This window comes from Miniopterus natalensis, chromosome 8 (genome assembly GCF_054644295.1).
Source record: "Miniopterus natalensis isolate mMinNat1 chromosome 8, mMinNat1.hap1, whole genome shotgun sequence".
Lineage (NCBI taxonomy): Eukaryota > Metazoa > Chordata > Mammalia > Chiroptera > Miniopteridae > Miniopterus > Miniopterus natalensis.
In genome coordinates, this window is record NC_142088.1 from 39,605,373 (window position 1) to 39,633,099 (window position 27,727).

At 37.0% G+C, this 27,727-nt stretch overlaps 1 protein-coding gene across 2 annotated transcripts in view; it reads left to right on the forward strand.

Annotated features, from left to right (window-relative positions):
* Window positions 1-1,001: 1,001 nt before the first annotated feature.
* Window positions 1,002-27,727, forward strand: part of GPR155 (G protein-coupled receptor 155) — a 39,040-nt gene continuing 12,314 nt past the window's right edge. Inside the window, exons 1-12 of one of the 2 annotated variants that reach the window (XM_016206209.2) lie at window positions 1,002-1,204; window positions 3,795-3,874; window positions 5,217-5,713; window positions 13,188-13,587; window positions 15,590-15,755; window positions 16,888-17,043; window positions 18,361-18,444; window positions 19,029-19,146; window positions 22,625-22,709; window positions 23,359-23,449; window positions 24,451-24,658; window positions 25,674-25,778. In XM_016206209.2, the coding sequence (XP_016061695.1) occupies window positions 5,248-5,713; window positions 13,188-13,587; window positions 15,590-15,755; window positions 16,888-17,043; window positions 18,361-18,444; window positions 19,029-19,146; window positions 22,625-22,709; window positions 23,359-23,449; window positions 24,451-24,658; window positions 25,674-25,778 (1,879 nt within the window). In that variant the 5' untranslated portion in view covers window positions 1,002-1,204; window positions 3,795-3,874; window positions 5,217-5,247. The remainder of the gene's footprint in view (window positions 1,205-3,794; window positions 3,875-5,216; window positions 5,714-13,187; window positions 13,588-15,589; window positions 15,756-16,887; window positions 17,044-18,360; window positions 18,445-19,028; window positions 19,147-22,624; window positions 22,710-23,358; window positions 23,450-24,450; window positions 24,659-25,673; window positions 25,779-27,727) is intronic. The other variant, XM_016206284.2, reaches the window with a different exon arrangement.

Below are 27,727 nucleotides of genomic sequence, written 5' to 3' on the forward strand. Positions count from 1 at the left end.
TGGGATCAGGTTATAAATATTTTTAAGTTTGAAATAATTTTAATTCCAGAAGACTAATTTAAATACAGGATTCCTTCTGATTTCAACACGGAGCTCTATACAGTAAGTCCTCACAACAGTCTAGATAGGTTCTTGGAAACTGCAAGGAGACATGTAACAAGAACAATTTCACCACAGACAAATTAATATAAGCAAGAGTTTAATTCTTAGCCTTTCATCAAGGCTATAACACACTACGTGAAAGAAAAGGCATTATTGAAGGACCTGCACTATATGGGGGCCCTTCATTTCAAGCAGCTCTGGAAATTTCCCACCCATACCACCAGTGTCCTCTTGGTAGGCCCAGGGGATATGCGTGTCGTTTCCCCCACAACATCAACACAAACAGTCAGGGCCTGGGAGCTTATTCTACATCAAGCACAGTGCTAAAGCTTCACGGACATTGCAGTCTCTGGTTTAGGAAAGTCAAGGTCACATTGCCTTCGGAATGTGGAAGGCGGGATTCTGACTCAGGTCTGACTCTTAAATCCTTGCGTTTAAACTCTGTGCTATAAACAGGACCAGGTTAACTAAGAGAGGAACTGGCGGACCGCACGAAGCTGGGGTTAAGCGGAAAGACCAAAGGCCAGTGCAGCCGAGTGTAGGAAAAAGGAGACTAGAATTACCGACTGCAGCCGCCATCTTGCAGGAGCCAACCAGCCCGCAGTCCCGCCGCCCGAGTCCCGAGCCTGGGCCTGGGCCTGGGCCGGGGGCGGGGCCTGGGCCGGGGGCGGGGCCGGGGCCGGGTTCCCAGCGCCCCGGCGTCCCGGCGGCGGGGGCGGGGCCTGAGGGCGGGCGCGGAGGCTGTGCGGCTGGGAGGCTCGGGGCGCGGGGCGGGGCCTGAGGCGGGGCGGGGCCTGAGGCGGGGCGGGGCCTGAGGGCGGGCCCGGAGGCTGTGCGGCTGGGAGGCTCGGGGCGCCGGGCGGGGCCTGAGAGCGGGGCCGGGCCCCGGGGCGGGCGCTGGGCGGAGCTGACCCCGCCACGGCTTTTCTCTGTATCTCACTTTCGTGGAACGTGACTGAGCTCCTGCAGTTGGCAGCTGGCAGCTGGCCGCTCTCTGCGAGAGGCGCCGTGGGTGGGAGATGACGGTGATTTCCTCTCTGCTTGGCCCACTGCGAGCATCGACTCCCTTCTTCTCGCGGCCCCGGGGCTGCAGACGTAGCAGGTGAGATGCGCCCCCGCTGCCCCCGCCCCCCGGACCTGAGTAGGTGGGCAGCGCCCAGCCCTTGGCTCCTAGGCCCGCAGCCCACCGCCTGCGCCTGCCCGCCTCTGCCCCGCAGTGCCCACCCTTAGGACGTGTAGGGCCACCCGGGAAGGCTTTGGTAGGGGAGGGGGCGGTTTGCTTGTCCCCTCCGGAGACAGAATTGCCATTCCCTAGTTTGAGGAGCACTTCATTCCACTCTGTCATTCTCAGGCTCTTCCCTTTATCCCAAGGGTGCCCCCAGTATCTGCCCTCCTGAGAGCTTCTGCCCATGTACTTGGAGAGTTGCCCCCAATTTTCCCCCTTACCCCTTTTTAGAGCATGTCAGGCACTATGAGGTTGTGACTCGCATGCCCCGGGGAAGCTGAAGGACCAACTTTTTATCCCAGCCACAGACCCAAGCTGCCTTTCCACTTCCACTGCTGCCTGCCTAGGCACTGGGTGGTAGCTGTGCTCTGGGCGGCCTATATGGTTAGCGACACCCCACACCCTTCTCTCCGAGGGCCAAAGTCTACCACCCCTGACGATAAGGGAAGAGCAGTGCTCAGTGCTCCCCGCGCTGGGTTTCTAGGGAGGACATTTGGTCCCCTACAAGTAGGTGGGAGTGGGTGGGTGGTGTGACTGTTGATGAAGAGTGCTTTCATAGTACCGCACTGTGTTACGCTTTTCCCATGGGTAAAGGATTTGGGGTGTTTGAGAAATAGACAGCCTAAGAGTTTAAAGTGTGCTCTTTGAAGTTAATCAGAACCCTCTTCTCCGTTTTTACTTAATAATATCAATGACAATTTTCAGTGGCTTTCTGATGTTATCTAAACAAAATATGAAGTATCCTGAAGTGGTTTGTATATAGCATTTGGTCACTCCCTGCCCCGGTGAGCGGTTAGTGTGTTCTTTTACTGACAGATCAGCTTGTTTGTTCGTAACAAGCTTTGTTTCAGTGAGATGAAAAGACTGGATGTAACTTTTTAAAAAACTTCCATTATTGCAGTTCCGGTTTATTTTAAAAGAATGTTTTAGAAAACATATTTTCCTCCCATGAGCCAGGGGTGGGGGAGGAGATTAAGATAAGATAAAGCCTTATAAGTCCTTTTTGGTTATTTTCACTTTCCCTAAACTAGTAGGTATTCCTTTTATAATGTTGAGGAACATTAAAAGAAACCTCATGGAGAGGGGCAAATTACTTTTCAGTTTTTCTCTTTAATTTTCAACTAACTGAAAGTTAAACCTGGGCATTACTACAACTATTTGACCATCACCTTGAGAAAAATGACGAGCTCTCCCTTCCCTACTAACAACTATTTAAGATCAAACTAAATTAAATTGAATTCCTTTTCATTGTTTGGTATAAATAAAAACAGATAAACTTATGACCCATCCTGTCCCTCTATTTTAGGTGAAAGATCTTCAATACCAAATATTGTTTGAAGAACTGGCATAGGACAATGAATTATATTTAATTTGTCATTCTTTTTATTATTAGGGCTAAAACTCCTAATAGCAATTGCTACCTTTTTTTTTTTAATTTATTATTGACACTATTACAGATGTCCTCCATTTTCCCCACCTTTGCCCACCTCCGTCCAGCCCCTGCACCCCCTTCCCTGGCCTTCACGCTATTGTCTGTGTCCATGGACTATGCATATATGTTCTTTGGCTAATCTCTTCACCTTCTTTCATTCAGCCCCCCTATCCCTCTTTCCTCTGACCTCTGACCTCTGACCTCTGTCAGTCTGTTCCATGTATCCATGCCTCTGGTTCTATTTTGTTCATCAGTTTATTTTGCTCATTAGATTCCGCATATAAGTGAGATCATATGGTATTTGTCTTTCTCTATCTGGCTTATTTCACTTATAATAATCTCCAGGTCCACCTATGCTGTCACAAAAGGTAAGAAGAGTTCCTTTTTTTTTTTTTATAGCTCCGTAGTATTCCATTGTGTAAATGTCCCACAGCTTTTGTATCCACTCCTCTACTGATGGACACTTGGGCTGTTTTCAAATATTTGCTATTGTAAATAACACTGCTATGAGCATAGGGGTGCATATATTCTTTCTGATTGGTGTTTCAGGAATCTTAAAATATATTCCCACAAGTGGGATCACTGGGTCAAAGCTACCATTTCTTGACATCCTACTTTGTGATAAACTACTGTGATAAGCTTAGTATAAAATTTCCAGTCACAATATTCTAAGGAGATTTTTACTCTTAATTTTATAGTTGAGGAAGGTAGGGGTCTGAGAGGCTAGGTAATTTGCCCAAAAAGTTGATAAGAGATAAGGCCCAAAATTGGGTTCAGGTCTTTTTGACTCTTTTCACTGAACAACCATTAGAGTAGTTAAAACTCGTGATTTAAAAAATATTGGAATACATTGGTAATGCGAATCTGGTACAAATAAGGGGTAATGAGCAGTATCAGTTATTAATACTCCAGGCAAAGAAATATGTATAGGGAACTTTGGAAAAAATAACAGAAGACTGGGCTAGTTTATCACCTTATTCTTTAGCACTGACTTTTAAGGGCTCTAAAAGTTCAACACCTTTGTTTGTTTGACAGCTCTTACTTCAACTATGGGTACCTGTACCAACCAGTAATTTTCCCAGGATATAATTTGACGCTTACTTACTAAACTTCAGGTATGTAAATATTGTAGATTTTGTGTATATTGACCACTCCTGTCTAATCCTAGTAGAAAAGTACTTGTTCTGATCTAGATTAAATGTAAGTTTTTAAATAGTTCCATTTATACCAGGGTAGCACAAAGAAAATTATCTCGCTCACACCCCTGAGTATCAATTGTTGCTGGTCTCTGGCCTGCCACCTGAGTCTTTTTAATGTGATCTGGACATTTGAGGACTAAGACTTAACCTGGGCATTGTAAGTTTCAGGAATGAGCTTTTTACTTTCTTCGTTATATAAGGTCACTTTAGATGATTAACTCAGAATAATTACTTATAAATTGGCAGTTGTTGCCATGTTAATTTCAAGTTACTAGTAAGAGCTGATGAGCTGCAGTTGTCTAAACTTCATGTTCATGTGTCCCTGGCAGCAAGAGGGGAGTCTAGTAAGTATTGTAATATTAACATAAAGAACTTTTCCTTGCTTTAGCATTTTCTGAACATCTTTAGAACATTTTGTAACACATATTGTGTTCTTTAACATTTTATGAACAGCTTTAGAACATTTTAGAACATTGTGTGGTCTTGGGCCTGTTGCTGTAGTGAAAAACTTAGAATACTTTATTATTCAAAAAAAAGAGAGAGAGAGATTTCTGTCCATAAACTAGATAGTTCCTAAAAGAGAACATTGATTCACTAAAAGGTGATATAAATATTCACATATGGAGCCTCCTGTGTGCCTGTGCACTGTTTAGGTGTTAGGGACACAACAGTAAGCAAAAACATGCACAGACTGTTTCTGTGGCACTTAAAGTCTAGTAAAGGAGATACACATAAAACAAATAGCCACTCCAATGCATAATATAATTACAAAATGAGAAAAGTGGCCTAAAGGTAAGGAACATGATTCTGAGAAAGACTCCTGGCCTGGCTGTGGGGTCAGAGAAGCCTTACCTTATAAAAGCGATCCTGCAAAGGGGAACATTTGTAATACTTTCAACAATAAAGATAAATTATTTAAATTTTAAAAAGTGATCCTGAACTATATAATGTGGAGGATGAGTAGGTGTTATTATGTAGGGAGTGGTGGGTGAGTAGAGAAGAAAACATTTTAGAGTTAACTGCATGTGCAAAGTCCGTGTAGCACAAAGGGAGTGGGACATTCAATAAGGACAATATGTATGGCTGGTGTAAAAGGAACTAAAAGTAAGTTGGTGGGATGCCATCATTTTTTGTTTCATTCTCTCTCTTAATATGCTTCCAAAATTATATTTAACTTTTGTTTAGGTTTGCCAATGTATCCTTTCAACTAGATTTTTCCTACTAATTGTCACACTGAATCTTTCTTCCTCCTTTCCAGAGATCTGGTTGGAGTTGGAGGGTGAAAGAAAATGAACTTTTTTCCTGATTTACCTGCCAAGAACTTAACCATTGCAGTCAATATGACCAAGAATTTGTCCTCAACAGTTATGCATGGATTTAATTCCACTGATGACCTACCTTCAATGTCAATAACAAGGCTTTTTCCAGCCTTACTAGAATGCTTTGGCATAGTCTTTTGTGGCTATATAGCAGGAAGGGCCAATGTCATAACATCAACACAGGCCAAAGGACTGGGAAATTTTGTCTCCAGATTTGCACTTCCAGCTTTATTATTCAAAAACATGGTTGTACTTAATTTTTCCAATGTGGATTGGTCTTTCCTATATAGCATCTTAATTGCCAAAGCTTCTGTATTTTTCACTGTATGTGTATTAACCTTATTAGTTGCCAATCCTGATAGTCGGTTTAGCAAAGCTGGACTTTTCCCTATTTTTGCTACACAAAGTAATGACTTTGCATTGGGATATCCTATAGGTAAGTTATTTTTTATTTTTCAAGTTTTTGAAAAATTCAAGTGTTTTACAGGGTACCAAAATTTAAGCCTTTAAATTTATCTAGGCATCTGTTAGTGATACTTACTCTTATGTCTCAAGAAATCTTTCATACTTTTTTTCTTAAATATGTCTTAAATTAGGATGAATTATATTTTTCCTTAACTTCAGAGTTTGAGGCTCCTTGAAAGGTATATCTAAAACAAATGGTTATGTCGAAATAAATTTTGTGATTTTTCTTTCTAATCGTATTGTTTTTCTTCTCAATAATCACATATGAAAGAAATTTAATTTCCAGAAGAGGTCAGATTCTGATTTAAATTATGTAAAAAATAGGCATATGTCTGTATAAAAAGTCATTATTAAATGTTAGCAGTGGACCCCTAGCTGGTGTTGCTCAGTGGTTAGAGCGTCAACCATGGACTGAAGGGTCCTGGGTTTGATTCCAGCCAGGGAGGCAACTAATCGATGTGTCTCTCTCATATCGATGTTTTTTTCTCTCTCTGTCTCTCTCTTTCCCTCCATCCCACTCTCTCTGAAAAGCGATAGAAAAAATATCTTCAGATGAAGATTAAAAAAATAAAAGTTAGCAGTGGAATTTTATGAGTGACTATTTTTCATCCCTTATTTTTCTTACCATACAGAATATATGTTACTTTACATTAAAGCTCATTTTTGAGTTTATTGTTCAAGATGTCAATGTACTTAAGTTGAAGTTAATTTCTTGTTTAAAAACAGAAATGGTGAGGGCTTTTTCACCTTTCCACCTCTTTAAGCAGCCTAATTTTATGTTTCTATGAGCATATGTTTTCCTGATGAAACAGTAAACATACCAGTTTGGGATGTTGAGACATCTTGAAACATCATTTTTCTCCAAAACATTCTGCCACTAAGAAAATATACATTTAGTAACTACTTGTTTATATTTTTATTTTTAATTTAAAGTTTATATTGTGCTTTGATCATGTCTCATAAAGTAAGGACCTGAATATTACAGACCTAGTCATTCATTTGTTCGTTCATTCATAGGGACTTGTTATGTACCAGTGACTGTGCTAGTTCCTGGGAATACGCCTATGAACAACATTCTTGTACATATTGAATTTTCATTTGAAATTAAAGTTAAAATAATATCAAGTAATATCAAGGGCCATAAAAATAAGTAAAGCAATATAGAGGGAAAAGAATGAGAAGGTGCTACTTGAGATAGGGGGTCAGTAAAGGCCTTTCTGATGATATATCCTCTGAGTAGAGACTGAAAAAAACTTAATAAAGTGGACAATTGAAATCTACCATTAACTTTCAGATTTCTTATCCAGTGGTGTTAACACCCTTTCCCTAGATTATCTTACCACTGGCACCGAAAGGATTTTGGTGGACTATACTTTTCTTCTTTCTCCTCCTTGGGCCCTCCTCCAGCTCTTTCATCAGAAACAGATATATACCTTAAAAATCAAATAACTGTAAGTAAAGCAGGAGGTTTTTGAGAGGAGAAACTAGGCTCTTAGATAACTGAGCTATAAATAGTCAGAAAATAGATAGGTTTTCCTTTAAGGTTATTGAATTCTAAAATTAAGAATGAGCCAAGCATTTAAATAAAGACTTTGGAAATAGCCCGGCCGGGCATGGCTCAGTGGTTGAGCATCGACCTAGGATCCAGGAGATCAGGGTTCGATTCCCGGTCAGGGCACATGCCGGCGTTGCCGGCTAGATCTCCAATGACTCTCTCATCATTCATGTTTCTCTCTCTCTCTCTCTCCTTCTCCTTTCCTCTCTCTGAAATCAATAAAGATATATTTTAAATAAATAAATAAAGACTTTGGAAATAAAAGCAAGGAGTTAATGTGTTTATCCATGTCTTCAGAGCTGCATTAATAATGTAAATTCATCAAGGTATTTATGGTATAAGGACCTAAGAAGTGGCTCAGTACCATAGTATTATTAAATATTGCTGTATCTTAATTTAGACATAAACTATTAAGTATATAGTTTCATGCTTTTATAGACTAGTAAGCCCATAACTAAATAGAACATTTGTAACTTTATAGTTTACAGAATTCTTTCTTATTTACTTTACCTCATTTGAGGTGGGGCAGATATTACTATCCTCATTTTTAAATAAGGAGACAGGTTTACAGAGATTTAATTGCCTTTTCCCAGGTTAGATAGCTTACAGGTGCCTGAGACCCAAGCCTAGGTCGTCTGGTTCCAAATCCTGGGCATTCTCTTATACCACACAGTTACATAACATGCCCATTTAATCTTCAAAAGACCCAACTAGCCCTTGTAATACATTCCTTTCACAGAGAATCAACATTTTATTATCTTTACATTAATCTAAAAATTTTTCATAAAATGAGTAGTAGTGGAAAAAGACCTATTAAATGAGTTTACCATTTTTCATATTGAGGCAGAATCTCCAACTAAAAAACATAGTCAGCCGTATTCATCACTGCTTTTCTTATTTCCCACATTAAATCAATGAATCTGGTAATAATCATGTTCCCAGCATGAACATGCTTATAGATTTTGAGTTGTTACATTTGTGTGTGTTTTAAATTTTTAAATCACAAATAATATGAGCTTTTGTAACATTAGATTATAGACAGTAACTGTACCAGAATCCAGTAGTATAGACAGAAGTGCTTTTTCATATACCTGTAGATTGGCGGGTGTGATAGAGCTGCTGGGCCAGGTATTGCTCCAGTGAGGTGATTTACTGTTGCTGTCCATGCCCATCTGCCTTCTGGCCTCGTTCAGTGTGAACAGAGAAGACTGTGTCTCTAGAGAGAAGACCCTTGCAGTTTGTTACATGGCCCTTCCCAGGAATTCCCACTCTCTTGTTCACAAATATCATAGCTTATAAGAAATGTCCTTTTGAAGACTGCATTTGTTTCACAACATCATTTTACAGGTGACTCAGAAGGCAGATAACGAATAAAGAAAAAGGACAGTCATGATTCCTTTTTCTCTGTACTGTGACAATTATAACAGTCTGTGAAACTACATTAAAATTATGTATCTATTTTCAAGTGACAGAAAACTACAGTGCCTTATTACAGGCTGAAAAAGAAACTGTTTTCTAAGAACAATTCTTTTTTCCCTTTTGATTTTAGAGGAAGGGAAAGAGACAGAGAGAGAGAGAGAAACATCAATGTGAGAGAGAAACATGGATCTGGAACCTGCAACCTAGGTTGCCCTGACCGGGAATCAAATCCACCACCTTTTGGTGTCCAGGACGATGCTCCAACAGAGCCCCACACCAGCCAGGGCTTAAAGAACACTTCTTTTCAAAAGTACTTAAAGCAATCTGAGTATGAGAAGAAACTAAGGTGAAATGCTGATTTCAGCACATCAGAATGATTCCCTGCGTAGGTCATTAAAAGATACTAATAGAGCATAGTTAAATCCTATAATTTACTCCTGAAACAATGCTGATAGCATAAGTGCCCTGACTAATCATAATTATGCCCTAGTGCTTGAGCTGTAAACAAAAGGAAATGAAGCATTTAACTATATGCCATTAAATAATAGAATGATCTTGTCTCGATCTTTGTTATTTGTTAGGGATTGAAAACCTGCCAGAATTAAAATAGGAGCCACAGTGGGTGGCTAATTTTGTCTCTTAGTTCTTCAAAGCTATATAATAATTCCTCATAGTGGGATTTTCCCCACCCCCCTAAGAGCCTTATTTCTAGGTATTGGTTAATTAGAACTTAATAGTTGATATAATGATTATAAATCTAATTTGTTAGTATGGGTCATTGCTTTCATATACATTTTTTTTCAGATTTGAAAAACCATCTTCAGATTGGTAACAAAAGAATAGCACTACCAATTTATAAAGACATAATTTTAAATAATTATGTAAACGAATGGCACAAATGAACTGAAATTTCCATGTTTAACCATAGTCTTCTAGTAACTTAACAAGTATTTATTTATTCCTGATTTTTTGATGTCCCACTAGACTATATATTTTTTGCTTTCAAATACCTGTTCAACTGACTTAAAATACCCCAATAATAACCTGCTTTATAAATATTCAGAATATGAAAAAAAAATTTGGATATAAAAACAAAATGGGTTAACGAACAACAATTAGATATAAATCACTGTGTGTTACAAAATACATTTTTACTCTGTCTGAAACTATGGATATTCATTGATGTATTAATTCCATTTAGCAACTATTTTCAGATTTGCTCAGTGCTGTGCTGGGGTCTAGGGGTTATAAAATGACGCCTCCAAGGAATTTAGTATTAATTGAGGTGGCACTAATATGAAACAAGTTACCAAAGCCATCCAGAGAAGAAGCTATCCATGATATAGGTTGACCACTTGGTGGAAGACGCAGTACCTCAGGCAGGCCTAAAACAGTAGGCAAGAGTTAGATAAGAAAGGAGAGATTTCCAGAAGTTGGGGATTGATGGTCAGTATGTAGAATTAGTTATGAACCTGGTATTTGTCTGGTGTAACTATGATGTTAAACTGGCTGATGGAGGCTTTGCACTAAGGAATAACTGAGTATTCCCAGAGAGGTGAGCTGGGTAAATAGGGGCCAGTTCTGGAGACTGGACTGTGAATGTCAAAAGAAAGGTTTTATAGCTGTTCTTGTAGGCAATGAGAGCTATGGGAAAATCTTAGTTTTTGAAAGTCAAGATTTAGATGATATTGTCAGCAGTGAGTAAAATGGATGAAGGGGGTGGCCAAGAAAAACTGAAAGGATATTGGTTGGAAACAAATTAAGTTTTGAAATTTTTGATCAGTGGTAGTAGTAGGAATCAAGAGGAGTATAAAATACAAAACCTGAAAAAGGAGAAATACTTGGTGATTGCCTTGCCATAAATAATAAAACCTGTTGTTCAAATTTGTATTGAGCTTTAAAGCAATCTGAAATCTATTATATGACGGTAACTAAATGCTAGTGTGCCAGGAAAGTAAATTCTGGGAAAAGGCATTAACTTAAAGGACTTTGTGGGCTGTAAATTGTCAGAGTTTATGCATTTTATCTTGGTCACTTGGGAAAACTCTTGTGCTCAGATTGAAAAAACAAGGCTTTTCCAAAAGATTTTTGTATTTTTAAAATTGAGTGGTGGGCAGGTATGGATGCCTTTCTTTTAGAGATACAATCTCTGATCAGAAAAAGTGTAGCTGCCTAGAAATCATTATCAAAAGTGCTGCTTTAAAAAAAAAAAAATCCTCACCCAAAGATGTATGTGTTTTAAAAATTGATTTGAGAGAGAGAGGTAGGGAGAGAGAAAAAGAGAGAAACATCATTGGTTGCCTCCCGTATGTACCTTGACTGGAATTGAACCCGCAACCTTTTGGTGTACCATGCAATGCTCCAACCAACTGAGCAAGGGAGAAAGTGCTGCTTTTTTTACTTAAAAGATAAAACCTTATGAAACGTGAAAGAAAACCACTAAGAGTTGTTGAGCTAGTATATCTGGTTTGGAAATAGGAAAGAATTTGTGAAATTTTATGTAATCAAATGTTTTGTTTAACCACTGCTTCATTTCAGAGATACTATAGACCTCTGTATGTGCTTAACTAAAAGGAAGGGAATTGAATCTTATAAGAGAGTGGTTTTTAGCTAATGAGAACAAGGTAAACTTCTACAGGTTATATAATCTAGTTTCACAACTTTAATGGAACTTGTGCATCACATTAATGGAACTTATGTGTCCTGAGTAAGCAAACAAATATATTTTCCTACCTGTGTCACTTTATCTTAATGTAAATTGAGAAAGCTAATCTTTTACATTTCTTCACATGATTGCCTTTCTCATTGTGAGTGATTGTGGCTGTTCTTTTATCTTTCTTAACCTCAAATCACTTATGCATAAGCCTTTATATATTAAGTTGAATAATATCAGAACTCATTGCCAAAAATGTGCTTAAAGACCAGTTTGCTTACTTCAAGGCTCTAAGCTGACGAACAAGCCATGACCAGGTCACCAGCCCTCACTTCCCTCAAGAAACTGCTAAAAGTCTGATCCAACTCAAGTACCCATTCTAAGGAAACTTAACTTATGTAGTGGTTAGGTTCTAAAGTCGTCATGTACAGTTGAACCCTTGAAAAACCCCTTCAATCACCTACAAAATATAGCACACATACTTTATGTAGATTGTACCATTTCTCCTAAGTCTAACACGGCCTGACTTCTTTCTCTAGCATTGTTGTTCTTCAGTGAATAGCAAGTGAAGTAATTTGTATTGGGGAACTTGCTTTATTGAAAAGAAAACAAGCTTTTGTATTCCTTAGAGAGGGTAGTTGAGTTTGTGTTAGTTAAATGTGCATTACATGGCTCCACTGTACTCCCCTCCCAAACACTGCTCATCCACGTTTCCATCCCGAACCCCTCAGCCTCTTCCCGGGTCCCCCCTACAGCCATGCATCCCGCCCATGCCCCTCACATGGGGGCTGCCCATTTTCTCGGCACGCTCCATGAGCAATGGCAGATGGGACCGGCGTCCTCATAGCCACCTTGTGCTGCTGCGAGATCATTACTATTTGCTCTTTCATGAAAACTGCCTCCTTGAGGTTCATGCTCAGCCTCATTGCTGTCATCTGCTGACCTCTTTCTAGTAATTCCTCCTCGTTGATTGAAGACGTGAATATCTGGGGCACTGTTACCTTCTCTGCTCCCAAGTTTTGCCATTGTCTTGTTTGACTTTAGCATCCATGTGACCTACCCATCACTTTCTCTGGCTTCTTAGTTCCTTAGTTCTCAGTGATGTTTTTCTCTACTCCATTTCTGCCGCCAACTAACATGGCCATCCTAGGCTCTCCTGGACCTACTCATCTGGGAAATATTAAATTCAGTAGATTAATCTCTGACTTACTTTGAACTCCTAAGCTTCCAGCTGCACTTAGATTTTGTAGGAAAGTCGAGTCTCTTTTCTGTCAATCGTCTCCCATCTTCACCTCCCCTGTATAGCTGGGACTCAGTCACTTCAATGTTCATTTTTGAGTTTGCTGTCTCCAACTTGCTCCTCAGTCCCCAGTACCCTGACTTCTGCCTCACTGCTCCAGTGAAACTTCTGTCTCAAGGGAGCCAACAGCCAGCCCCCTTGTTATTACTACTTAAACGTTTTGTTAAAATAATTTTACTTTGAATTATTTCTTTTAAGAATTCTACAATTCTTCATTTTATTGTGACTAGTCTAAGCCTCTACTAAGTAAAATTTAGTATTACTAAAAATAATTTGTAAAAGTTGATTATCATATTATAAGCTAAATATTATTTAACATAGTATATTTTTCTTTTTTCAGCTTTCCTACTAAAATGTTCTTTTAGTAAGCAAAAAACAAGGCTTATATGCTCCTCCTGCACTATTTAGATTTAATTTACAATATGGTGTAATTACACACAGAAAACATTCTATAAATAATCTGTTAACATGTTTCTGTGGTGATCATTTTATAATAGATTTTGATTCTTGTTTTGCAGTTGAAGCTTTGTATCAAACTACATACCCAGAATATCTCCAGTATATTTACTTAGTGGCACCAGTATCCCTTATGATGTTAAACCCTATAGGGTTCATTTTCTGTGAAATCCAGAAGTGGAAAGACAGTCAAAATGCTTCTCAAAGCAAAGCAAAAATTGTGGGACTTGGATTTCTGCGAGTATTACAGAACCCAATAGTATTTATGGTCTTCATTGGCATTGCCTTCAATTTTATTCTGGATCAAAAGGTGCCCGAATATATGGAAAACTTTCTTGATGGACTTGCAAATTCTTTTTCTGGATCAGCTCTATTTTATCTTGGTCTTACAATGGTAGGAAAAATAAAGAAACTGAAGAAGTCAGCATTTGTTGCACTAACTCTTCTCATCACAGCTAAACTGTAAGTTTCACTCATTTAATTTGGGACTTATATTTTGTGAAAGTCTTATTTAGCCAGTTCATTGGGATATGTCTGCAACTATTTTCTCCTTCAAATAGTCTGATAATGATAATCCCTCCTAACCAAATAATTGGGATTTAAAGGAAACTGTGACACTGGTGTATTGTGAAAAGTCATTTCCTTATTCCATGTAGGTTATCCTTTCCATTTTACTGCTAGAGGAAAAAGACTGTTGGTTTTTCTTCAGCTTTTATATAATTTTACTTGATGTCTCCTAATGTCCCAGTTCAATAATATATATATGTATTTTTTGTTGTTGTTCCTGTTGGTTGTTAATCCTCACCTGAGGATATTTTTTCCATTGATTTTCCCAGAGAGAGTGGAGGAGAGAGAGAAAGAGAAGCATGGATGTGGGAGAGACACATAGATTGGTTGCCTCCCACACGTGCCCCAACCAGGGCCGGGGATCGAACCTGCAACCCAGGCATGTGCCCTTGACCAGGAATTGAATCCACGACCCGTCAGTGCATGGGCCAACACTAACCACTGAAACACACTGAGCCAGGGCTCAATAATATTTTTTAAGGAATTTTGCAGGATTTCTGAGTTTTCTAAATTTGCTAAAATCCTAAAGTCAAAACAGCATCTTAGTCATGATAAAAACAATAATTTTTAATATAAACTTTTTATCTTGAATTTGGGGAAAATATTTTGTAATTCTGAGGGTGGTTGAAATTTCTAAATATAAGTAAGTCACTATGAGTGATTACCAATCATCTGATCCTAGCCTGTCAAATAAAAAGTTATCAGCCCCTTAGCTAATAGTTCTTCAGCTTACTTAGCTCCTTAGCCATGGAGTTATACTTCATGGTGCAGGTGACACTGATTTTACTGCAAGATTTTCCCAAGGTATTTGGGGCATTCTTAACTACTGAGTTCAGCTCTTGTATTGACAGTTAAATTTATGAGACCATTGCAATATAAAATAATATCCATATTTTCAAGATAATACAAACAAATATAAATTTTTAATATTATTTATGGTGGTATTATGCTCCTCAAAAATAAAGTATTAATTAGTATTGGCACAGTAATAAACATGAATGTAACAGTAATGGTATCATCAGCTTATAGGTAGAATTTAAATATTCTCATTTTTTAACGTCTTTTTTTTCTGGGTCTTTGATCCCTATTTAATATTTTCATCTATTTTTTTTAATTAAAGAAATACACCAAAGATTAGTTCTTTACTCCATTTTACTCAATCCTGGCGCATCTCTCTAGGTGCTGCTGTGACAATATCATCAACCTGGGTCTTGTTCTTTTTAAAGGAAAGCTCTATTAGCTCAGCGACTGTTGATAATGCTCTTTCTATGGAATTCTGAAGGATTTGTTTAATAATTGACTCTTAACCAGGTCTGGATATTACTAATTTTCTGCTCTATTTAAATTGTTTTCATTCCTTTACTAAACCTTCTTGTCTTTCCAAAGATGAAGAGCTAATTGTAATATACCTATTTTTCTACTGGTTTTGAGAACCTAATTGAGCAGCATTGGTATCATTACCTTAACAATTTGAACCCCTAGTCATAATAAAGATCAGCTTTGTTTTTCAAAAAGGGGTTTAGTAATTTTCTTTGAAAAAGTTTACTCAGATTGTCAATCTTTTTCTTTTAACATTTCAATGATCTAATAAAGGAAACTAAACAGCAGCTATTATTACAACTTTTATAAATTTTTTGCAAGACAATTATTGTAGAACGAAAAAGTCTGATTTTCTTCCTCCTAATTCCTGATGTTTGAAGTATTTTTAGAATATTGTTACACTTAAAATGGCTCTAAGTTGGATTCTTAAAATGTCCACAGGTAGGCATACAGAGCACCCATGCGTGCATGTATTCTGGGAAGAAGAATAGCCTAATGCCAAGTTTACTAGAGCAGTTTACCCTTGGGGGCCAGCATGCTTGGATGTGAAGTTATGATGCATTTCTTGTTTCTTCAGCCTGGTGCTGCCACTTCTGTGCAGAGAGATGGTGGAAGTCTTGGACAAGGGCGACAGTGCAGTAAACCATACAAGTTTATCAAATTATGCATTTTTGTATGGTGTCTTTCCTGTAGCACCAGGAGTGGCTATCTTTGCAACACAGTTCAACATGGAAGTAGAGATTGTATGTATATACTACTTTCTAAGTTTGATTGTTTGTGTGGTTAGTAGAAAATGAATTTTCAAAACACAGAAATCAGCATTTTTTTAATGAGAATTTGATATCTGTAAGTTACTTCACGGTATATAAGGAGGAATCATGTAACATCGTGTAAAAATAGTTATTTAATCTGGGGTCTTTATTCAGCCAGGACATTTTTCATTCACCTTTTTTAATTTCAAGTATTTTATTGCTGTACTTATACTTAAGTCCAAAGGTTATTTATGGAAGGGTAACTTTTGAAATTTTGAAGGGAAAACATTCTGTTTCACTCCATTGATAAATCAACTACCAGATTCAAAACACCACATAATCACCTGCAGTAATTAACTAAAATCAGTTAAGACCAAATTATTATCAGTGTCTAAGCATGTTGTAGATGTGATCTACAGCATTAGAGTAAATGTTTTGGTTTTGGTTTTATCTTCCCCTAAGGATATGTTTTTATTGATTTGAGAAAAAGAGGAAAGGAGAGGGAGAGAGAGAGAAACATCTATCGCTTGCCCCCAGATGCACCCCAACCAGGGATCGAACCAGCAACCCGGGTATGTGCCCCAATTGGGATTCAAACCCCCAACCTTTTGCTGTACGGGATGATGCTCCAACCAACTGAGCCACCCTCCCGGGGCTAGAGTAAATGTTTTTGAAATATAACATGAAGGTACTAAATTGTTTAACAAAGGTCAGTTCCATTCTGAATTGGTAAAAAAATTTGCATAGTAATTTTTCTCTTTTTGAATTGCTTTTTTTCCCCATATATTTTATGAACCAGCATGGAAGGAAACTGGTCATCAGTTTAATTAGATCACTAATATGGTTTACTTCCTAGAACCTAGAAGATAACCATCAGTAGACCTGGGATGGCTACTATTCGTTATGTGCAAATATAAGTTAAGCTTAGATTAGAAATGGAGCTAAGGGAACTTAACTGTTTCGTTTAACAACTCTCAGAAAGGGGGAATATGGTATTAGATAAAATGCTGAATTCTATGATGTCTTTTTACTGACTCTTGCTTTTATTTTAGAATGCCTTACTGTTTATTTAAAGTTTAAGTGGGACTGTCACCCTTTCTTCAATTTGATTTGATTTTTGCAGATAACCTCAGGGATGGTAATAAGCACATTTGTGTCTGCGCCAATCATGTACATTTCTGCCTGGTTACTGACCTTTCCCTCCATGGACCCTAAGCCATTGGCATATGCCATCCAGAATGTTAGTTTTGATATAAGTATTATCAGCCTAGTCTCCTTGGTAAGTATGGTTCAATGTAAAAATGAATGAAAACCACAGAATGAGTTTGCAAATAGCTTGGTAACAGAAAGTTTGGGATTTTAAAATCTAATTTCGTAGGCAATGGAGAATGCTAAAGCCTACCCATAAAATATAATATCAGCCTCCTGAGATTTGTCTTTCTAACTGGAGTTAGAGTTGTATAGCAGACAAGGCTTGAGATTCAGTCAGACCTGGATTTGACTCTGGCCCTATCACAAACTAGCTGTACGTCTCTGTGGAGTTACCTTCAGTTCTCTAAGCTTCAGTTTTCTCAGCTATAAAATAGACATAATAATTTTACTTATGTCCTTGGGTTGAGGATCACATGATACAATATATGGGAAAAGCCTTCTGTACCTGGTGAATCACTACACAAATACTAGTTGTTGTAGAATCATGGGGTTGAGGGATCCTTGGGATCACATCCAACCACCCATTTAATGTTAGTGAAACTTTTTGGATATATCTAGCTCAAGTTAAATACTTAAACATTTGACAACTAGAGTATTTTATAAATCAAGTTGCCTATTGAATTCAAGCAGTATTTTGGCTAAAAAAAAAAAAAAGATAACTTTTATTGTTAAAGAAAAGGAGGTGGAGATGAATATGTATATTGGCAACAAATAAATGTGTAATAAATGTAATTTTTAGGAAATTTCACTTCTGTTACATATTCTTAAAATCTATGCCCATTGGTAAGAGGGCAATTAGGGGAGAGAGACAATATGTTTTTATTGATAATGAAGGGAGCAGAAAGAAGGTATCAACCAGCATACTTGACTGGCCACTGTATAGGTAGAATAGAAACCCAATCCTTTTCAATATCAGGAATGCAAGACGATTAATCTTAAGGTAGGCAATGTGAATTGTTTGAAGTAAGATAGCCTGGAATTTAGATACCATGTGAGTCAATATGGTGGGATCAAAGAGGGAGAGCTTAGTGCATTGTAGCTGCATCTCCCTCTAAAGGTCTTTTCCTGAATAGTTGGAATTTGTGTCCCACCCCAGCCACCAAAGGTAGGGGAAATTAGTGTCTGGTCAAGGCACTAATTCTTAAAGACCCTGTCATTTTTGGACAGTTAATTTATGATAGGATCTCTCCATGCTTTTTATTTTACTTTGGATATAGTAATTTAATACCCTTTGGGGAACTAGACAGATTAAAACAAATAAGATATTGCAATTTCTTTCTGAACCGGGATAAAGTAGATTCTTTAAAGAGGCTAATTAATGCATTCTATAAGTAATTATCGAGATTAAGAAACCTGAATAACTTTTGAACCTTTTGTCTTCAAGATCTGGTCTCTGGCTATTATTCTTTTGAGTAAGAAATATAAACAGCTTCCTCATATGCTTACAACTAATTTACTCATCGCTCAGGTTAGTGAACCTGTAGATATTTAGAACTATTGTTTTCTCATTTTATACAACTATAGAGGAGAAGATTCTCTGTGTCTTTCTACTTATAAAGTCAAAAATGTTTTTTACCAAATGCAATCAATTACAATTTGATTACAATTAATTTATGCCTAATTTATTAAATATTGCAATGGGTCTTGAACTGTATAAAGTTGAGCTTAATAATGTCATTTGATGATAATTTTGCATTTTTAATAGAAGTAATTGAATGATTAAAAATTGAACCCTCACAGTCTTATTTTTCTAGTTAAGTCTTTGAATGTCTCTAATTATAATGGAAAAGTTAGCATTTTTTATGCAAACTATTACTAAATATAAGTTAGTATTTATAATGTTGTCATCTGTTTTCATTGAATATGTACATTGTTAAAGACTCTGTATAAGAAGGATTTTTTTACCATAAAAGGTGAAATTTTAGTATAACTATATGCAATAGTTGATAATTATTCAGCAATAATTTAAACTAAGTAATTATATTTGTTGTGAATAAAACATGAACATGACTCATATGAATATGACTGTTTTTTCATTTTTTTTTTATTCAGTCTATTGTCTGTGCTGGAATGATAATATGGAATTTTGTTAAAGAAAAAAATTTTATTGGACAAATTTTGGTGTTTGTTCTATTGTACAGCTCCCTCTATAGCACCTACCTATGGACAGGTAAGTTGGATCATGAATGGAAATTTAGCTCTGCCCCTCTTTCCGTCACTAGAAGCCCTCAGCTTCTAGTGATCTATCTGAAGTCTCCTAGTACAGGGTTAAGGCATTCTCTCAGGCAGTTACACCTATAATGTAGGCGGTCTGCAAAGCTGAGTTCTGTTTACTGATGGACTCGATTTCTTCCTGGGTTTGGGCAGTTTCCCCTCACATGGGCCTTTTCCTCAGGGTCTTTGGCTCTAGGCCACAGTCGGCACAGCTCTCCTTTGGAGAACCAGGAGGGCAGGCCCTGGAGGCAGGTGGAGAAAGTAGGGAATGAGCAGAGGAATGAGGCATGTAAGTTGCGTCCCAGAGCTCATTATTAAAGTCCAGCTGAACTGAATGAAAAATTCTGGCTCTGATTTAAGCAAAGGACTTCACTTTTGCAGTCTCCATTTCCTCATCTGTAATACTGGGTCATCACATCTTACAGAGTTATTTTGAGAATTAAATGAACTATGGGTATTTATGCCTGGTAAATAAATGATAGGCACGTGACAAATAGAACTATATTATTAAATAGAAGGAAAAACGGTAATATGAGAACAAGAAAAGTAAGCAGTAAGAGGGTATGGAAATAAAAGAGTACCCAGTAAGAAACACTATTTCTCATTTTTACTGGCCCCGAAAAGAATATTCAAAATGGTTTCGCACATTGCCATTTTAAAGTATAATATTTATTTGGGTGCATTCTGGTATGTTTGTGAAACATTCTATCTGACTGTTTTGTATTCATACCACAAATGTGAAGCTATAAAATGGCACATAAAAGGAAATTGTAGAATGGTAGGGCTGGTGAGAGTCACTGTTCGGAGGCAGCTGTCAGGAAGTGGCAATGAGGAACTGGCCTTTGATTTCATGCCTTCAGGATCAAAAGCAGGGCCCAATCTAAGTCAATGGCCTTTTGAAGTGACACAACAATGTGGTGAGGAATTACACAATGAAAAATTCAGTGCGAAGAGAAGGTTTGAGCTTTTTAAAGGCAAGTACATCTTGCATAGCGTAAGAGATTTCATGAGATATCAAGTTAAAATAGCTTAAAGACTTTATTTCCAAATACAGATAAACCAACTTGATCTCTAATACTTGGGTTTATTAAGGCTAAATTTATAATAAGAATAAGAAAGCAGCTAGTAGATCAACGTATCAAAAAGCCACAAGTCTCCCTGAAACACTCTTCAAGCATGCATACCAAAATCTATCCAAAAATGTTCTGAATTCCCTGACCTTGATGAAGGGGCCCTTTAACCTTGAGATTATTCTGATATAATAGAATTTTAGAACTAAAGTGTCATTTTAAATCATACTATTCAGCCATTTTAAGTTTTCCTCATTTGCATATGATCCTCATGATTTTTGCCATATCTACATACCACATGTCCTTGTTTTTTCCTTAAAATTGACTCGCTTTTTTTAACTTTAAAAAATTGAGCCTTATATCAGTAAAATCCCAGTTTTCATATAATAGTTAAAATTTTTTGAAGCACATGTTAAAATAAATACATAACTAGTCAAAAAATTTCACCCTTGTGCCACCTGTTGTCTCTACAGTTTTGGAAACATTGGTCTGGTTTAAATCTTTCATTTTGCAAATGAGGGAAATAAGGCCCAAAAAGTTTAGCTGATTCAGGCAGGAGCTATCAAAGCTTTGTCAGTGAGAGATCCAGGGCTAGATTGGACCTGTTCCTATATCAGTCTCTTCACAAGGAAGAAATCATGAACATCAGGACTTTAAAGAGTGCCCTCGGTACTATAACATAGTTGGCACACTTTTGTGATTGGTTACTCCTGTCCCTGGCCCTTTGAGCCTGAAACTATAGAGTGTACAAATGTATTTAGAGAAGAGCAGTGGTATCATAGTATCTCTGGAACTTGAGTAATGTGTGGTCCCCTGTAAAGAAAAATAATTCTCAAGGATCTTGGTGTTGATTTACATTATTTCTAGCACAGGGTTACTTAATCTGTACAACCTTAAGTGTAGGTATGAATTCCTTATAAACAGATAATATACAACTTTAAAACCAAAGCAAATTCATAGGTGAGATTCAAACAAAACTATAAACTCAATAATTCTAATTACCAACATTTATTGACATGACAAAGGGTCTTGTTTTGCTAATCTGAGTCATAGATGGAAAAGTAAAATGAAAGTCACTTCTCTGGTTAGGGTTTTTTGTTTTTTTTTTAGTTTGGCTTGCCTTTATTTCCACGTGTGGGTTTATGATCGGGTTTTCTCATTGTTTTTCTCTCTTCAAACAACCACAGAGCCTTTGTTTGGACCATGTGTTGTGATATCATTTGGCCTTCACTTGGCTCAAACTGAATATAAAACCAAATGTAAGCCCTAAAATCATAAGACTGTACTTTGGTTATAAGATGGGCATTTAGGTGATTATCATTGAAAATATACTAAAAGGACTTAAAATTTCTCAGAAATGTTCAGATCCTGACAAATATGTTTTAGGAACCATAAGGGTTCTTGGATCTGAGTTTTAGAAACACTGATAAGAGTTGGACTTGCAGCCTGGCCAGGCGTGGCTCAGTGGTTGAGCATCGACCTAGGATCCAGGTGATCGGGGTTCGATTCCCGATTAGGGTATCAACCCGGGCACGATCAATGACTCTCTCATCATTGATGTTTCTATCAATCTCTCCCTCTCCCTTCCTCTCTCATCAATAAAGATATATTTTAAAAAAGGGGAAAAAAAGAAAAAAAGAGTTGGATTTGCAGATCAGACGGCTGGCTTTCCAGTCCTGCTCTGCCCTCTGCTGGCTATGTGGCTTGGGCAAACCCTTGTTTCTGTGTCTGTAAAACGAAGGTGTTAATTTAAAACAGCCGTCCCTTCCAACCCTAAAGTTCTAAGATTCTTTACCTATGTCGAATTTGTTAAATAAGAAATTACTTTGTATAAATAATTGGATATGTGGTATAAGGAGAGCTAAAGAATTTTAAAACATTTGTTTTTGTATTAAGTTCATATTATATTTGTATATAAGATCCAACATTTAGACTTGGGGCATTTTCTAAAAACAAAACCTGTATAAGAATTGCTGGTACTTTCTTAGCATCAATAGAATGGGAGTGTTTTTATTCTTAAAATTGTTCTGTAGCCACTTTTAAAAAGTTCCTTTTTTAAAATATACATAGATTCCAAACACATAGTCAAAAGAATGAGATGATTTGGGGCTTTTGAAAAAAATCCTCATGTATAAAACAAGAAGATTTGAGTAAAGACACAATATAGAAGGGAAAACACAAATGATTTTGAATTAAGAAATCCTGCTTCAAAATATTGGGGGTGGCGTTTACTTAGAAGGAGTAAATTCTAGGACAGACACTGCAGACGGCTGCTGAAAGGAGCTTGGTTACATAAAATTCCATGAAGTCCTATCAACACCAAGAGTAATTATGTATCTTTCCACCTCTATTTCTTTTTCTTAGGCCTTCTAGCAATTTCTTTGTTTCTTCTGAAAAGGAAAGAGGAGGTACAAATTCCTGTTGGAATCATCATAATATGTGGCTGGGGGTAAGTTGGTAGTTTCCTATTTGCTTACATGTTTCTATATATACAGCGTTAAACAATAAGTTTTGACTTCCATGGCTGAAAGTATTTTTAAAAGAAAGGGCTTATCACGCCATTGCTAGCAAAAGGGATTCTAAACTACCAGCTGCCTGGCCAGGTAGGAAAGGCAGCATGTCCATCATCTCGCAGTTTGCAAATGTTTTTATACATTAGGTAAGGGAAAGGGGAAGAAAGATGTAGATGCCGAAACCATTGACGTGAGCTACAGGCAAAGGGGTGGGAGAAGGCGAAGCGAGCCAGCTCTGGGATAGTCGCAGATCCACAAAAAGAAACATGCGCGCTTGTGGATCGGCTGTGAGCAGCAGTCCAGAAAGCCCACGTGTAAGCATTAAAAAGCAGACACTCCTGGAGTCTGATGGGGCCTGGCTGAAAAATAACCTGTGGAAATAGCCACCTGGAAATCCATCCGAAGTTCCAACAGATATACAGGAATGTGAGCAGTCCTTTGTTGGTTGGCCCACTGCCATTAATAGACGAACAGTTCTGTCTTCTCGCTCTCCATCTACTTTGATTTACTTTAGAACATCTCAGAATTTTCTTCTTGTCAGTAGTTACTATTCATTCTCTTTCTCTCTAAACCCTGTTATTCCAGAATTCCTGCTCTCCTTGTTGGTGTTCTTTTGATGACTGGAAAACATAATGGAGATAGCATTGACTCAGCCTTCTTTTATGGAAAAGAGCAGGTGAGAAGAGTTTATTGACAGTTCTGTTCTTGAGAACATCTCTTTTTAGCTTGTTCATGTGTTTTATTATATTTACATTAAAATTAATTTTGAAAATCTATTCCAACTTACCGCATATCACTCTGGTGATCCTGTATCACTTTAAGTCACACCTCAAAATGTGGTAAAGATTTTATGTGTCTAAGTTTGTTTTTAACTGCAGATTTCAAATGTTTGAAACTTATTGAGTCCTCTTAAACACTTATGAATTATGTTTACCCTACTAGAGGAAAGAGTGATTAATTTGAAGTCATTTAATGAGTTAGCAGTAATAATAAAAGCCAAGTTCTTGACTTTCAATCCTACAATAAATATAAATTTCAGAACAAAAAGTATCTGCGAGAAAGTGTGCTTGAAAAGCTATAGAGAAGGAGACCTGTGAGACCTGCTGAATTGGAAATTCTCCACGGGGTAGGGCCCATAGATGGATTTTTATAAAAATCTCCTCAAATGACTTTGATTTCCTATCTTTTTTTGTTTTGTTTTGTAATTTTGAATTTTGTTGGGTTGTTGTGATAATAAGTAAGATTATACATATAAAGGACTCAAACTAGTGCTGCCATATAGTTAATACTCAGTAAATATTAGCTATGATTATTTATTTTGGGTATTATTACCATAACAAAGCCTCTAGTTGAAATGTGCTTAAACTATGTATTAAAACAAGCAAAAACTTTGAAGAGAGGGTGTGTAAGCAATTCTTTAAATCACCTGTGGAAGAAACCAGTGGCATGAATGTAGAGTGAAAGAAGCATCTAGAAATCTTACATGATTACAGCAAACTCTAATTTTCTACAAGTAACTTACATCTCTTCCATACTCTTCCTCTTTTTTAAGAGCCACTGTTCTAGAGCATTTAAGCTATGAAGATATTGCATTTTCCATCAAAAAGTACCCTTAACCTATTCTGCTATGATTATCAAGATGGAATTGTAAAAAGTGACTTATTGTCTTTTTGGCAGATGATCACCACATCAGTCACCCTGTTCTGCAGCATTGTGATAGCCAGCATATCACTCATGTGCATGAACCGCACCACCCAAGGAACCTATGAAGGTTTCAATCAGCCTCAGAACCACAAAGCAGCAGAGCCTGAAAACACTGCTTTTGAGGAGAGTCCAGTGCCAATAAGTGAACCTGAACCTTTTACAAGTTCTATCCCGGAAACAAGTATGATCCTTAAATATAAAGAAACTCTTTATATGCCTGTATAGCATGTGTCCTAAATGTTTTGTTTAAGGGAACTTCCTTGAGCTATCTTGAATATCACAGGTATTTGTCATATGAGGAACTTGAATGATCATCAATAATAGAAAGATTGCAAGTTCATTCATTAGATTGTTTATAAATCTTTTGTGAGGATAATCTTTTGTTAAATCCTAAAACTTCCTCAAACCCAAAAGTATTAGAAAAAAGTAACAACTGAAGGAAGGCCCTTTTAGCAAACTAAGCACCTAAATTTGTTAATTTAACAACTTTTATCAGGCAAGCACTATCAATAGAATGCTAAAGGAGGCGTGACTGAAACACGGTTAATAGTATAAGTCAGGAGTTGGCACATTGCAGTCTACAGGCCAAGTCTGGTCAGTCACCTGTTTTGTATGGCCCAAGAGCTAAGAATAGTTTGTACATTTTTTAAGGATTGAAGAAAAATTTTTTAAAGACAACTATTTTATGACACTTGTAAGTTACATGAAATTTAATTTCAGTGTCCATAATGTTTTATTGAAACATAGCCATGCTCATTCATTTATGTGTCTATGACTGCTTTCATGCTCTTTTGGTAGAGTTTAGTCATTGAACAGAGGGAGACCCAGTGGTCTGCAAAATATTTACCATCTGGCTCCTTTATAAAAAATGTTTAGCAATCCTTGGTATAAGCAAAAATATGATCCTAAGTGACTTTGTTAATAAGTGTTAACGTTTGTTGCGGGGTTCGCTTTAATTCATGAAGGGAACTCAGCAGTGAAGTATACATTTTGGATTCATTGGTGCATGTGGAGATTTCACAGGCAAAGTATTGTGCTAGGAAGTATAAATGATGTTACATTTTTGCTTAGAGAGTTTGTGGAGTCAAAGGATGACTAATCTTTTTTGGTTTTGGTCTGTTCTGTTTGGCATCTTTGAAGTTATCTATTTCTGTTGTGATTGGGCTCTGTCCTTACATGCTATTTTATCCATGTAGGGTGCTGCTCATGCTCCATGGGAAATGGTGAATTATGCTGCTCATCCATAGAGCCAGAAACAAACATAAGCTCCAGTGGACCGGTGACTCCTTCTTTTGAGAAAAGTAAGTACCTCTGGGCTATGAGGATGGACCTAAGGATCAGAAGTTTCCTTATCTTATGCCTTAAAAGAACTGTATTTAGAATTGTTATAAAAACTATACTGTTTAAGAATCTGTGTTCTCCTGTTGGCCAGGTAGCTCAGTTAGTTAGAATGTCATCCTGATATGCCAAGGCTGTGGATTCAATCCCTGATCGGTGCACAAACAAGAATCAACCATTGAATGCATAAATAAGTGGAACAACAAATTGATATTTCTCTCTCTCTAAAATCAATAAATAAAAATAAAATAAGAATATGCGTTCTCAAATAAGATGGAGGAAAGTGCTAATAGTATAATCATGCATAGATAGAATACTCAATTAAAAAAATAAAGTTCTTATAATGTAGTAATAAGTAGTATTAGACACACACTCACATCAGTTTTTCCAATAAGTTCAACCCAAGTGTTAGTTCCGAGAAGTTTAATTTAAGCACCATTAATTTTTTGGCCTTTTTTCTTGCTTTAATAGCTGAGACTTCCCCCTCTCTCCTTCCTCAGGGCCAGACTAATTAATTAGGGCTTAATTACATTTTGAATCCATATACTTAAAATATACCCTTTTTTATAAAAAGAGAAATCTTTAAAAGTAATAACCTTTTGGCATACAGACTAAGACTGAATCACATTTGTGGTCTGGATTTCAAAGTATTTAAAACAATTATTTATAACATACTATGTGAAGTTACAATTTAGTTGGTTATACTAATTTATAATCAAACTTGAAAGGGAAACCGCAAAAAATCTCTATAATGAAGCGTACATCAACTGTTGTTGCCAAAGGCATTATGTTTTTATATAACAAATGTAAGAATTATAAGAAATAATGTATGCAAATCACTTAGCAAAGTGAATGGTATACAAAGTAAATGCTCACTAAACATAATAGTAGCCGTAGTAGTTATTATTCAGGCAGGATTTATATTTGGCTCTCATTTGCTGACTAGAAATGAAAACTATATAGAATGGGAGTCATCATAAATGGGCTTCATCTGCTGACACAATTTAGTATCATTCCTAAGTCTAAAATAAAGTCTAAAGGAAATCAAACCATGGACGAATGAGAAATTTTAGAGTTTAATAATATAATTAATTCCTCATCCCCAAAAGCAGGCACAGCACAAAGGCAAAATAAATATTGCAATGTATAAGAAAGGTACTGAAATTTTTTTATACATTTTTAAAATATTTGTACATATTTTAAGGCCAGGTTATTATTATATATACTGTAGAATTTTTCTACATCAAGACATACACCAATAATTTTTATTAAAACAGGATCATACTACAGAGAAATTCTGCAGAGATAGTTTGGCAGCCTGCTTTCTTTTTACTTAGCAACATTGCAGACTTTCCCCCATGCCATCAGCTATTATGTTAGACCATGTTTAAAGCTCTGGGAACATATGTCTTTTTCTAAAAAGTGTCCTTAGGAAATAAAGTTTTTGTTATCTTGAGTGTAAGAGTCATAAAATTGTGTTTTAGTCATTGACTTTTTGAAACAAGACTGTATGTTAGGCATATATTTTTGTAAAAATGTTTTCCCCTGCTTTTGATGCCATATATAGTGGATCTGAGGTAGGGAAACAGAAGTTGCTTGGGAAAGGCCTCTCACCTCTATTTTAGAGTCATGCCTGTGATTTGATTTGGTTCCATGTGTGAATAAAATGTATGATTTTTTTTATTTGGTTCCTTAAACATCATTCCTGAGGCAAATTTTAAACTCCTCAATGAAAGGCAAGTGGTAGTAGTAAATTTGGTTTACAGTTAGCCAAATAGAGTATTCATGACCAATATGTAGATTTATTTCAGATGAAACTTGAATTCTTGTGTGTGTGTGTGTGTGTGTGTGTGCGTGTGCGTGCGTGTGTGTGTATCCCATTGTTGAACGGTGTAGAAAGGGAGTATTGCAT